Raw genomic sequence first — 11,901 nt, 5'->3', positions numbered from 1 at the left:
TGCTTCCTCTCTTTCGTTTTGCCCTTTTGTTTTATTTTTTGATTCCCCCACCAAGTTTTTCCTTGTAGTTCTTTCCTGTAAAGATCCATTAAACTTTATTAAAGAAGGAAGAAGAAATATATACTAAAGGGGTATAGAAGAACAATGGTTTTCTCATCCAATTGGTCGCAGGTTTCACTTCTTGGATCTTCCATTACTAAATGTTCTCTGTCTCTCTCTCTCTCTCTTTCTTTTTTTTTGTTGCAATTTTTCTCTTAAATTCTTCATTGATGTTTTGATTCGTTTTAGTAATAATTTTGATTCATTTCTAAAAGATATTCATATTCTCTTCTTCTTTTTTATAACCCGCTTTCTTTAAAATCACAACAATATATATGGTATTTCTTGCTTTATAAATACAAATTATTTTCTTGGTTCTTGACTTCTTTCATTTACTCCTATTTTTTTGATTTTTTTTCAGCCTACGAACTCGAATCATCAACAGCATCAGCTTCAAGAGAATGGAAGTTTAGTGAGTGGCCACGGACTACTTTCTAACCAACTTCCACCTTACCCACCAAACCCTAACCCTAGCCACCACCATGCAGCTGCCTCCAGTGGTCTTCCGGCGAGGCTTGGTGCATCCATGGCTGAAAGAGCGAGACAGGCCAAAGCTCCTCCGCCTGAGGGAGCCCTAAAGTGTCCACGATGCGACTCCCTCAACACTAAATTCTGTTACTACAACAACTACAACCTCACTCAGCCTCGCTACTTCTGCAAGGGTTGCCGCCGTTACTGGACACATGGAGGCGCTCTGAGGAACGTCCCCGTGGGTGGAGGCAGCCGGAGGAATAGCAAAAAGGGCAAAAATGGTAATTCAAAATCTTCTTCTTCTTTGTCCAAACAGTCTTCTTCCACGGTCAACGCTCCAAGTTCTAGCTCCGGACAGCTGAGGACAAACCATCAGTTCCCTTTTTCACCAACTCTTCACAATCTCACCCAACTCGGAGGTATCGGTTTGAATTTAGCTGCTACTAATGGCAACAACCAAGCTCACCAGATTGGTCCGAGTTTAATGAACGATCTAGGGTTTCTTCATGTTGGAAATGAACGAACCGGAAACATTCATGACAACAACAATAGCGTTCAAAACAACCTAATGGCTGCTGCTGGATCAATGAATCAGTTCACTCTCTTCGATCCAGCGACGACCCTATACGCTTTCCAGAACGAGGGCAATATCGGAATATCATTTTCCTCTACTTCCATGGTTGATTCTAGGGCTTACCATACAGCCCCCGTTAAGATGGAAGAACAACCCAGTTTGGTTAACTTGTCTAGACCGGTCTCTAGTTTGACGCCTCCGGGGAATCAAACTAGCCAGTACTTTTGGAACAATTCGGATTTATCGGGTCCGTCTTCTAACGATCATCATCACCAACTCTTGTGAGGTTTTGTAATGTATGTTTACGACGTGGAGGCTGATTTAAATGACTACGAACTGTCATGATCAAATGCATGCATAGTACGTGTGTGGGACAATGATCGTGGAGTAGTATAATGATAGAAACTAAAAGGTGTCTTCATTACAGCTTAATCAGGTGTGTCATATAATTTCTTTGGATTGTGTGGTTTGATGGTTAATCTGATTCTCAAGTTGCTATGTCTCTCAACGAATTCGTGTCGTGTGTGTAATAGTCCAATTTATATAATTTCAAAAACTAAATCTCATGGAATATATAATGTTTTCAGCTATTACTAATGTATAGTCAGTTTACGTTTTTAGCTATAGCTAGAGGGCTGCCTGATCCCAAACCGAGTAGTGAACATTACTAATGATTTATCGTTTATTGATTGTAAAACTCAAACATACTATATAGTAAAAGCTAAGGATAATTCATAAAGTAGAAAAGGGGTTGCTGACAAAAGAACTTAATTATACGAACCGTGTCTCGCTGGATGCTACGTTATAAAACTCCCAAAATACTCTTTTCTCATATTTTAAGGAGCTTCTTTTTCTTTTACAGTCTTCTTTGTACGAATCTGTGTGTCAGTCTGTTTTGTGTGGGTGCATGATCCTCTACTAAATTTATGCAAACATGTGTATATGTCTCTCTATATGTTAAAATTAATACTATAAATGAAGTGTAAACTTTCTGCATGTAATAAAAATACTTATTAAGTACGACTTATGATTTCATTGACTACCCATAACATAACTGTTTCTGTAAAAAAAACCTCAATTGATTTACTGTAATGAAGAGTAACTATCTAATCAGTATACGTGAATTGTAGAGTAATGTGACAACTTTGGCGTTTGATTTACTTGGATGTTGCATTGCATTTGAACTAAAGGATCTGGAACTTATACGTCTGTAATTTGCAATGAAAAAAATGTGGAGAATATAACGTTAAACCAATACTGACACGGAAAACAATGCATGCAGAGATTTGTAATAAGTCCTGACATGGAGGACCCCCACATAACCTTTAGTTTATAAGAGCCCGCTTTTTATAGGTAGGGTTAAAATCATTTAGAAATGCTTTTTTGACTAACCTTTTTCTTTCACTGGTGACTGTTTTCCTAAATTTAATCTGTGCATAAAAAGTATGCACGAAATGATAATAAGACTGTCTTTATGTGTGTAAGCTAGTGGTCCGTAACCATTTTAGCATAAAATTCTCCTAGTTTTGAGCAAGCAAGATAAGAGATTGACATAAATAACACACTAGTATTCATATACTAAAGCAGTGCTTGATCGTGGTAACATTTCTTATAGGTCCTTACTATACTAGAATCACTTCAATCCGATTCAGTCACCATACTCTGTGCTGACTTTCTACTGTTTCACTTTCAGAAGCAGTTCTAGCGGTTGCTTCTTAACATCTGATTCAGAACATGGAGCCATGATTATCACCAGCATACACATATTCTGATATAACGAATAGCCAGGAGACAGAAATTTAGAAATTATACAGCTTGAGTTTAATTTGAATATAAATGTGTCTGAGCTAGGAAGTGAACAGAATAATGAATCGTCCACGCAAAGAGCATAATTATGATGAATACGATTGACGTGCGAGTGCTAATTGATCTTAGATACAAAAATCAAGGCTCTGAAAGTTTAGGAACATAGTCACTTGTTATTGATGGTTCGTTTTTTCTTTAGGTTTTAGGTTTTTGGAATCTACAATGTGGCCGTCAAATAAAGCCCAAGGAAAAATTAGAGGATCTCTCTAAAAAATGCTACAAAGAACTACGAGAAACGTTTTTATATTAAACCGTCACCGGAAAGGAGCAAGCTGACGGTGCAAAGAAGTCTCAGCAGAGCGAAAATTCGTGGAGCTGTCCATTGCAGAGTTAGGCCTTGAGAAATAGAAGATTCAAAGGCAGAAATTGGAAACAGAGCTCAATCATTACTGATTCACTAGCAAATTCAATAGGAATTGACTTTATATTTTATAGTAATAGCTAACCAAAGGACTTGAGATAAGTAAAGGAGGGTAGAATATAAAGGACAAAGAAGTTACATTAAACATAAAATTCCAAATTTAATTAAAACCAAGTTCCCTGTAATGGAAGAAACATCACATAAAGAAACAAATAAGAGGCCATAGAATTTGAAGGAAAGAAAAAAACAGAGAGAGGTGGTGAATTAAATGCGAGGGAAAGTGAATAACTTCTCTTGAACCACAAACTGCTACTTGCTTACTACTCAAATCTAATACTCTTTCAATTCCTTCATTTACTTCACTATTCACATACAGTTAGTAGTTGGATGGAACTCACAGAACCAAATCTTTGACCACTTATTTAAGACAACTAGAATCTTCTCTTCACCTATTTTGAGTTGCCAAAACTTTATATATATTATTTCCTGATTGTCAACATTATACTACATGATTGAGACACTACACAGAGATTTGTTTTTTTATTATACACATGATTTCCACATTCTTCCTTCTAGAGAGATCACTACTATTGAAACATCATCATGGTATCGTCTCCGTTCACCTTGTGGTATCTCCAGCAACTCATGGAAATCCATACCTACAATTTTTCAAAACATAATCTATACTATTAAAGTACAAGCACATTTGGATTTTTTACTAAACATACCCTTTCTTTAACTCACATTGCTTATTTCATTAAGGGCAATCAAGTAATATTAATAGCACATTTTTATTGGATCAATTTTTTTTGATCCAGCCCACTGCCCACATCATATCTCTTGGGCCATTTGGGCTGATTAAGAAATCAGATCCAATTCTTTTTTTTTCCCTAATTCAAATAATTTATTTTCAACAATTCTTAATATTTTGTGTAGTGAACAAAAATTAATAACTTAATTATTATGTTTTTTATTTTTAATATAATTTAAAATTCATAAAAATTTGAATTTTTTCATTGAAAAGTATAAGTCTTTATTAAAAGTATATAATTTTTATTAAAAAAATTAACCACATAATAAAATTAATTTATAAGAGTTATACCAACTTAATTGATTAAAAATAAAGTTTAATTTTCTAAACATAAATACTCATTAGACCTTGACGTTCGGGTATCCATTCGGGTACGGATCGGTTCTTTCGGGTATCGGGTTTTGAAATTAAACTCCATTCGGGTATTATAAAATTTTGGGTTAGATTCGAGTCGGATCTTTCCAGGTCCGGGGGGATTCGGTTCTCATTGCATAAGAACCTGAAAATAACCAAATAACCAAAGTATCTAAAACGGGTTCGGTAATTTAGAACTCAAAGTAACCAAAGTATCCGATTCAGTTCAAATATTTGTATCTAAATTACTCAAAAGTAACCAAAAGTAACCAAAAATATCCATTCTAAACAGTTTTTTTGGGTAATTTTTTTATCCAAACTATCATATTTTATCCAAAAATACTAAAAAGTACCAAAAATAACTACTATAGTTAACTTATAATATTAATTTAAAATATTAAAATAATTATAAATATAATTATAACATATATTTTTAGATATATATTCACATTTCGGATATCTTCGTATACTCATTCGGTTCTCGGTTCGGATCGGGTTCGGGACCGGTTCTTCGGATATAGTAATTTAGAACTCATTCGGATATTTACCCCGGGTCTGATCGGGTTCGGGACCCTGATTTCGGGTCGGTTTCGGGTTGGTTCTTCGGGTCTGGATATTGTGCTCAGGCCTATACTCTTTTAAAATGAAACACGATAAAGAAAGATAAAAAGCTTAAGTCTTTTATAAAAATATATATATGAAAATAAGACATTTACTAAATATTTGTCAATTTTAAAAAATAAAAGAAAATAAACCCGCGTTTTGAAAACGCGGGTCAAAATCTAGTAATATAATTAAAACGGAGTTTCGAACAGAAACACAATGTAAGAGAATTTTTATCACCATACCAGCTTTTTTAGCAGCTCTGAACATAAGCTCTTGTACAAGGTGCTGAGCTGGATCCCCTTCAGGCTGCAATGTGATGAATAGCTCAACCTCTGAAACCGCTTCTTCGTTGGTGAAGTACTGGTATAGACCATCAGAAGATAGTATTAGAAACCTGTCCTTGGAGCCTAATCTGTGATGGTAGAGAGACGGCGAACAGTTGATGTACGGAGACTCCCCTATGTAATCAATTTGGAACATCTCAAGGAGCGCATTGTTCCATTTAGGCTGCCAAAAAAAAAAAAAACATAACCAAAAGCAATTTAGATTCAGATCACACATAGCCCAGATCTCATGATGAACCTGAAGTCTGATGTATACCTGCTTTAAGAAACCTGCACCGAATGCTCTTGTGACCTTCAAGGAGCCTTTAACCCGTTCATTACTCACCGCACTAGCATCATCCGGATGCTCATTTCTGATTCTCTCAACTTCCTATAATAACCATAAAAACATAACACAAATCAACACAAGATCTCAGTAACATTGAGCAAAAATCTAATGCCATTGTTTGCTCACTTACCTCATCTACATCTGTGCTGTGATCAACAGTGAGCTGAAAAACCGATAAATTTGGAACTTCATGATCTCCCTCGCAACCTCTTAAATCATTCCTCATCGTTTCTTCGTTAATCCGATTCAAGTCCTGCCTAATCTTAGCTAACCAGTAATCCGATTCAGACTTCTGACCAAGCACAGCTCTGCTATCGCCAACGTTCATCACATAGATATCCTCACCTTTCATCAGCATCACCAGAACACAAGAACCCATCAAAGCCAGCTCAGGGTTCTCCTCCAGCATCTTATCAGCAGTCTCTAGATACGCTTCTTCCGTCTTCCTCAGAGCTTCTGACAACGCCTTTAAAACATCCGAATGGTTCGTCAACTGATCCGAGTCCAACCCGCTTCTCCTATTATTATTATTAATCTGTTCCTTTAATCTACGGTCGAGATCTTTCTTCTCTCGATCCCAGTCGCATCTCCACCGTCCCTCGCAATGATCATTATTACCAACTCTGTCTGAACACGATTCGTCTAGTCCCTGAGGTTTGGTTTCGTCCCACAACAAACCTTTAAGCTCCCGATGAAGCGCGGGGTAAAGATGAGAGAGCAGATAATCCGTCGCGTCCGGACCGTTGAACCCGTCGTATATCCCGACGAAAAGCCAACCGTGCTCCTCCGAAACGACCACGTGGACTCGATCCTCCCCCGCTTTCCCCTGGGCCCACTGAAGGTTCTGGCCCTCGAGCGAAACGTCGTCGTCTAGCGTCCCTTCGCTGCTGAAGTTCAAGCTGTTAACCGTGAGACTATTACTCTCGTTGTGGTGGTGGTGGTTCTTGCTCTCGGACTCTTTGACGGACTTGACCGGAGCCACGATCGAGCTCTGAACCGTCCTCGAGATCGCGCGGCGGAGGATCCGAACCAAAGACCGTTTTCTCGACCCGACCCGCAAAGCCAACCCGTGGGAGAAGCTGCGCCGGAAGTCGTGATGATGATGATCGGAGATGGGCTTCTCTATTGGGCCGGAGAATAGCCCGCCGCGGTCTAGCGGGCCCGACATGAACCCTCTCTCGATCGGACCCGAGAGGAACCCTCTTTCGATCGGACCGGAGCCCGAGACGACCGGACCGCCGCCGCCGCCGCCGCCGGAGGAGGAGAAGGTTCTGGGGATGGGCTGGAGAGGGATGGAGGAAAACGACGTCGTGCTCTCGAACGCGGCGGCTCTGTCGACGTGGCCGTAGGGGTCGTAGAGAGAGGTGGAGAGAGGAGTGGCGGCGTTGGCGCTGACGGAGGCGCCGGAGATGGTTCGGAACATGGTGGTCTCTTCCACCTCCGAGTGGACTTTTGAGCAGGTGATTAGAGTCGGTTCGGGTCGGACGTAGCAGAATGAATGGCCTAGGCCTTCGTCTAGAGGTTCGGGAGGTAGAACGGAGGTGTGTTTTTGTCGGAAACCATCTCCCCCTGTGAAACATGTACTCAGTTTTGTCACTCCGTTACCCATCAAGATTTAAATTTTCAACCCACAAAGAGAAAAAAAATTCAATTCAAATTGGTATAACAATCGAAGTTTGCTCAGAAAACACAGGAAGAAAAGAAAGACGAAAGAGAGAGAGAGAGACAGAGAGAGTTGACTTATGTGCATAGAGTAACCAATTATGAATTATGAGATGAAAAGGAATATAAGAAACAAAAAAATAAATAAGAGATATTATTCGGTTTATGTCTGATAAATCTTGAGAAGGAAAATAAAGTCTGACGTCAAAAACAAGTAAAATGAGAAAACTTATAAATTAAGAGTTGTAAACAAAGGGAGAAGCGTTGACTAAAAGAAGTACTAAACTCAGGGGTTTCTATTCTAATTGGGAAATAAAATATGCGACGACGAGATAAGGACCAGTCTCAGTTTAACGTGCATCCTCTCACACGCGCTTGTTCCCGGACAAAGTCAAAGACGGTGTCTTTCCTCGTGCGTGTGGAACTTCCATTGCAAGTAAAACGCACAAGAGACGTTCTTACCTGCGGAAAACTAGGAAAGAGCCCTTATTTAACAAAAACATCTTCTTATGGGCTAAGAGACATTTGTATAAAAAACAAAAAACTCTTCAAAAATGTCAACAGAGTCACCCAATCTACCTTTGTTTTCGCCTCTGCAATTGCTGTTGGATCTCGTGTGGTATAGAGCATCATACGGGCTAAGAGACTACCACGTGTTGAAACTGTCACTGAGGTCTCGGTTTCTTCAATCTTTCGTCTAACTTTCATCATTCCTCTCCCCCACCACTACTCTCCTTCTCTTACGTCATTGACATTACACTTTGGACTTTTCTTCTTTTGTTAAATCTTTATATAATAATATTCAATATACATAATGTCTTATTACTTGGTTCATTTTGATGTTTGGTGGCATATTTATTTACTTTGGTTGGGGGCAGTTGTGATAATTACTTTTCTTAATCACGCCGGTCCAGCTAAAGTCTTTGACATCGTTTTCTTTTTTAACATTATAATTAAGATTTAATCTGTTAGGAACTAGCTCATATTTTAAAGGTAACAATCTAATTAATTATTTTATATGCATCGTTTGGTGGCAACTTGCTTGCTAAATGATCCTAGCCTCTTTTTTGTTTGTCCATCGATATCAAACACACTGACATGGCACCAAACCACATACATAGAGAAAGAGATCACTGCAGAAAACAACAAAAAATAGTAAACCAACATGTAAGCATAAGCTAATTGAGCCTAAAGTCAAAACGGGTTTGATAATTGATCAAGTCCAATAAGTTAGTAATAGTGTTCAAAAGGTTAATAAGTTAGTCGAAGTCGGTATATTTCCTTTTGACTACTATTTAGTAGTCGAAGTTATCCTCTATCCGGGTAAAATAGGAAAAGAGTAGTCAAGGTTTTAATCTTCCCGGTCAACCTTGGCGTTCACGTCAATCTTGGCTTACATAGGATGTATATCCGTTACTAAACAAATTTTTATAAGATGAAAGTTTATCAGTAAATACGTGATCATCTGGTAAATAAAATTCATTCTAGGTGGATTTTCCTGTTAACTATATAGAACTAGATATACAGCAACATCCTATAATCATTTGACAGAAATTTTATAAAAATTGCCTAAAGCAGCCAAAAGATAGCCCACTTCCCATAAAATAGTATTGAGTATTTGCCATAAACACCAGTAGCCTGACAACCAACAACTCATTCTACTTGGTTGGTTAACATATTATACTTGGTTTTTGGTCTTATTAAAAGTTAAAACCAGCCTAATTCTGGTCCAAATTCTAGAAAATTTTACTACATTCAGATCGGTTTTAATTTGAATTTTAAATTCTTTGACCAGACTAGTTAATATCATACAGGTATAGTTCTGTAATAAATGAAAAATTTACAAGAAAAGTAAAACAAGCGGGGGCGTTGTCCTTTAAATAAGTTTTTGTAAAGAAAGAAAACTAGTATTAAAGGGATTTGAGAAACTTTTCTTTGATAAAAAAAAATTTCTTAAAAATATTAAGTAATTTCATCATATCAACAATAACTTTGAAAGTTCTATTCATTTCTTATTATAAGTTCAAAAATACTAGATAATGCAATTCTTTGGAAGAGAAAAAAAAACAAATATTTCTGGTGGCGTGTGAGCGTTGTATGCATATGAAACAGACATTTTCACAATTTTCTACCAGTAGACCGGGCCATCTTTGGCGGGTAAAGTAGAACCACATAGCAGAAACGAAAAGTCTCACTTTCTTGTTCGTGGTCTTTCTCGTTTTCTTTCTTCTTCCAGACACCTTCCGTTGCATCCTTCTTTGTTCTTGTTCCTTATGTTCTTCGGGGTATAATGAGTTCTAAGAGCCTTGAGCCTAGCTAATAATCTCTTTGGCCGGACTAAAGAGCATATTAATTAGCCTTCTCTTCTCTACAGTCAGCTTCATTATTCTTCTTCATCAGGTCAGCCAGCTTCTACTGGATAAACCCTTTAAACTGATTTTATTCCTCAATTCTTCATTTGTTTTTGAACGATTTGGTTCATTAATATGGATCAAGAAAGATAAAATAGTTTATTTGATTTGATCATTTATTTTTGTTTGGATTTGACGGTTTCAGACGAGCTACTTAGTCTGGTACCGACTAGTTTTGTGCTTTTTTTTTAATACGTCGCTGTTGTTATACTCTGTCTTCACACGTAAACTAATATTGTATTTTTACAAATTCAAGGACTCAATATGGGGAAGCATATGAAAAGCGAAAGTTCGAGTCCAAGACATGGATATAATCACAAACCAGGCTGGTTAGCTGGAATGCTTCATGTGTTTGACTTTCACCGTTGGAGAACTAAGAACCGTCCAATCTGTAAGTCCACCCATCTCGTATTACTTTTTATAAGTACTGAAAAAAAATATGTTGAATGATATGGGTAACTCTGTTTTCATAGGTTGGAAGACTCCACGAACCCATTCCCTTGTGTACGAAGCTAATGAACAAGAACCCTTTCTTGTCTCAAAGATTGATAGTGCAGAAAAGCCAACGAGACAACTGAAGAAGATGATGACAACAAAGCAAGTAACCGAGTATGTTGATTTTCTTGAAATCCTGAGGAAGGAAGATGTTTCTGTCAAGATACTGAAAGATCCAAACTCGGAGTTCAGGAAGCAGGTGCATATCAAGTCTAGTCCAAGAGTCTTGCCCAAGTCAGGCTCCTTTCCTCTCTCTCGCTTGTCAAGTCCCGCTAGGATTGAGCACAAGCTGAAGGAGAATTGGTATGCTCCAAAGCAGAAGGATACCGTCTTAACTTTAACTGTTCCAAGCGAGAGTTCTCAAGGAAACAAACCAATCTCACCTTCTCATCATGGCGCAGCTGATGATCATGGATTCAACCATGCGGTGATAAATGGATTCAGAGAAATCAAGAAGATGCTCAAGAACGTTCTTAGAGACCGAAAGCAAACCAAGAAGAGTAAGAAGCATACGTCAGGCTCAAAAGATGGATATTATCATCTCCTGGAACAGAGTTTTGGAAGAAAAGGTGGTGACTTGCGTTCCAAGAGCCTAAAACTTTCATATGAAGAGAAAAAGAGCCAACTGAGAGATGATAATAAACCACAATTCTTCAGAAGGGTTTCTTCATTGTCCAGCCTTGAAGTTCTTGGTTCATTTCTGACAGAACCGCCCCGAGACAGTTCAACCAGGAAATCTGTAGATTCTAACTTGGGAACCAAGGAATCTTTGTTGTTATCCGAATCTCCAGTAATAACAGAGAATGAATTAGAAAAAGACAAGGAGCAAGAGGAGAGAAACCAAGAAAATCAAGTAGACTGTCTAAGCCAAAGTATCCTTCAACAAGAACAAGATTCAGTTCCAAGTTCTTTGGACAACACTGCACAAAGAACAGAGAGTTTACTCTCACAAGGTAAACTCTTGAACAAGAAATAATTCATGCTTTAATGTGAGAAAGACACTGATACTTGTTCTACAGGTTTAGGTCTAAGTTCCCTCGAGATTGACAATCATGAAGAAGAAGATGAAGATGCCTACTTCTGTTACGTAAAGAATGTTCTAAAACTTTCAGGCTTCCTTGAAAACGTTTACGACGGAGAAAAATGGCACTCAGAGGAACAACCACTGGATCCATCACTGCTCTACCAAGTAGACATGCAAGAAGAAAAAGAAGTGAACAAAGAGATTCTCTTTGATCTTGTTAATGAAGCTATCATTGAGACTCACAACCAATCACACATCTATTTCCCCAAAACATTCTCTTTTGCATATCCAAATGAGAAACGTTTTCTTGATGAGGTCTGGGGAAGAGTAGAGTGGAGCCTTTCGGGGATAGGAGCTGAGAATAGAGATTGCTCATTGGATGATATTGTGGGAAGAGATCTTACAAAAGGTGATGGATGGATGAATCTTAGAGGTGATACTGAATGGTTGACTCTTGAGCTAGAAGATCTGATTTTTGATGAGGTTTTAGATGAA

At 38.1% G+C, this 11,901-nt stretch overlaps 3 protein-coding genes across 6 annotated transcripts; 2 read left to right on the top strand and 1 right to left on the bottom strand.

Annotated features, from left to right (window-relative positions):
• Positions 1-7: 7 nt before the first annotated feature.
• Positions 8-1,734, top strand: LOC130494299 (dof zinc finger protein DOF1.1-like). 3 transcript variants are annotated; one of them, XM_057001055.1, is made up of 2 exons: positions 8-171; positions 461-1,734. In XM_057001055.1, the coding sequence occupies exons 1-2, from the start codon at positions 145-147 to the stop codon at positions 1,427-1,429; spliced, it is 996 nt and encodes a 331-aa protein (XP_056857035.1). In that variant the 5' UTR covers positions 8-144; the 3' UTR covers positions 1,430-1,734. The 3 variants fall into 3 exon arrangements, with proteins under 3 accessions (XP_056857035.1, XP_056857036.1, XP_056857037.1); XM_057001056.1 differs by having other exon boundaries at positions 121-209; XM_057001057.1 differs by lacking the exon at positions 8-171 and adding an exon at positions 222-377.
• A 1,978-nt stretch (positions 1,735-3,712) lies between these two features.
• On the bottom strand, positions 3,713-7,642 carry LOC130506413 (probable protein phosphatase 2C 4). 2 transcript variants are annotated; one of them, XM_057001054.1, is made up of 4 exons: positions 5,945-7,641; positions 5,743-5,856; positions 5,385-5,649; positions 3,713-4,030 (listed from the first exon to the last, which is right to left on the bottom strand). In XM_057001054.1, exons 1-4 carry the CDS (start codon positions 7,421-7,423, stop codon positions 3,915-3,917), a joined length of 1,974 nt encoding a protein of 657 aa, XP_056857034.1. In that variant the 5' UTR covers positions 7,424-7,641; the 3' UTR covers positions 3,713-3,914. The 2 variants fall into 2 exon arrangements, with proteins under 2 accessions (XP_056857034.1, XP_056857033.1); XM_057001053.1 differs by lacking the exon at positions 3,713-4,030 and adding an exon at positions 5,047-5,171 and having other exon boundaries at positions 5,945-7,642.
• A 1,964-nt stretch (positions 7,643-9,606) lies between these two features.
• LOC108841874 (protein TRM32) lies at positions 9,607-11,895 on the top strand (the record flags this gene model as incomplete). Its single annotated transcript, XM_057001058.1, has 4 exons — positions 9,607-9,876; positions 10,144-10,278; positions 10,361-11,335; positions 11,402-11,895. Coding segments are annotated over exons 2-4 (1,596 nt in total), but the record flags the coding sequence as incomplete, so codon positions are not given.
• Between the last annotated feature and the right edge of the window lie 6 nt (positions 11,896-11,901).

This window comes from Raphanus sativus, unplaced genomic scaffold, assembly GCF_000801105.2.
Source record: "Raphanus sativus cultivar WK10039 unplaced genomic scaffold, ASM80110v3 Scaffold3209, whole genome shotgun sequence".
Classification (NCBI taxonomy): domain Eukaryota; kingdom Viridiplantae; phylum Streptophyta; class Magnoliopsida; order Brassicales; family Brassicaceae; genus Raphanus; species Raphanus sativus.
The sequence above is the reverse complement of the archived record's forward strand: the minus strand, read 5'-3'. Positions and strand labels throughout refer to the sequence as shown.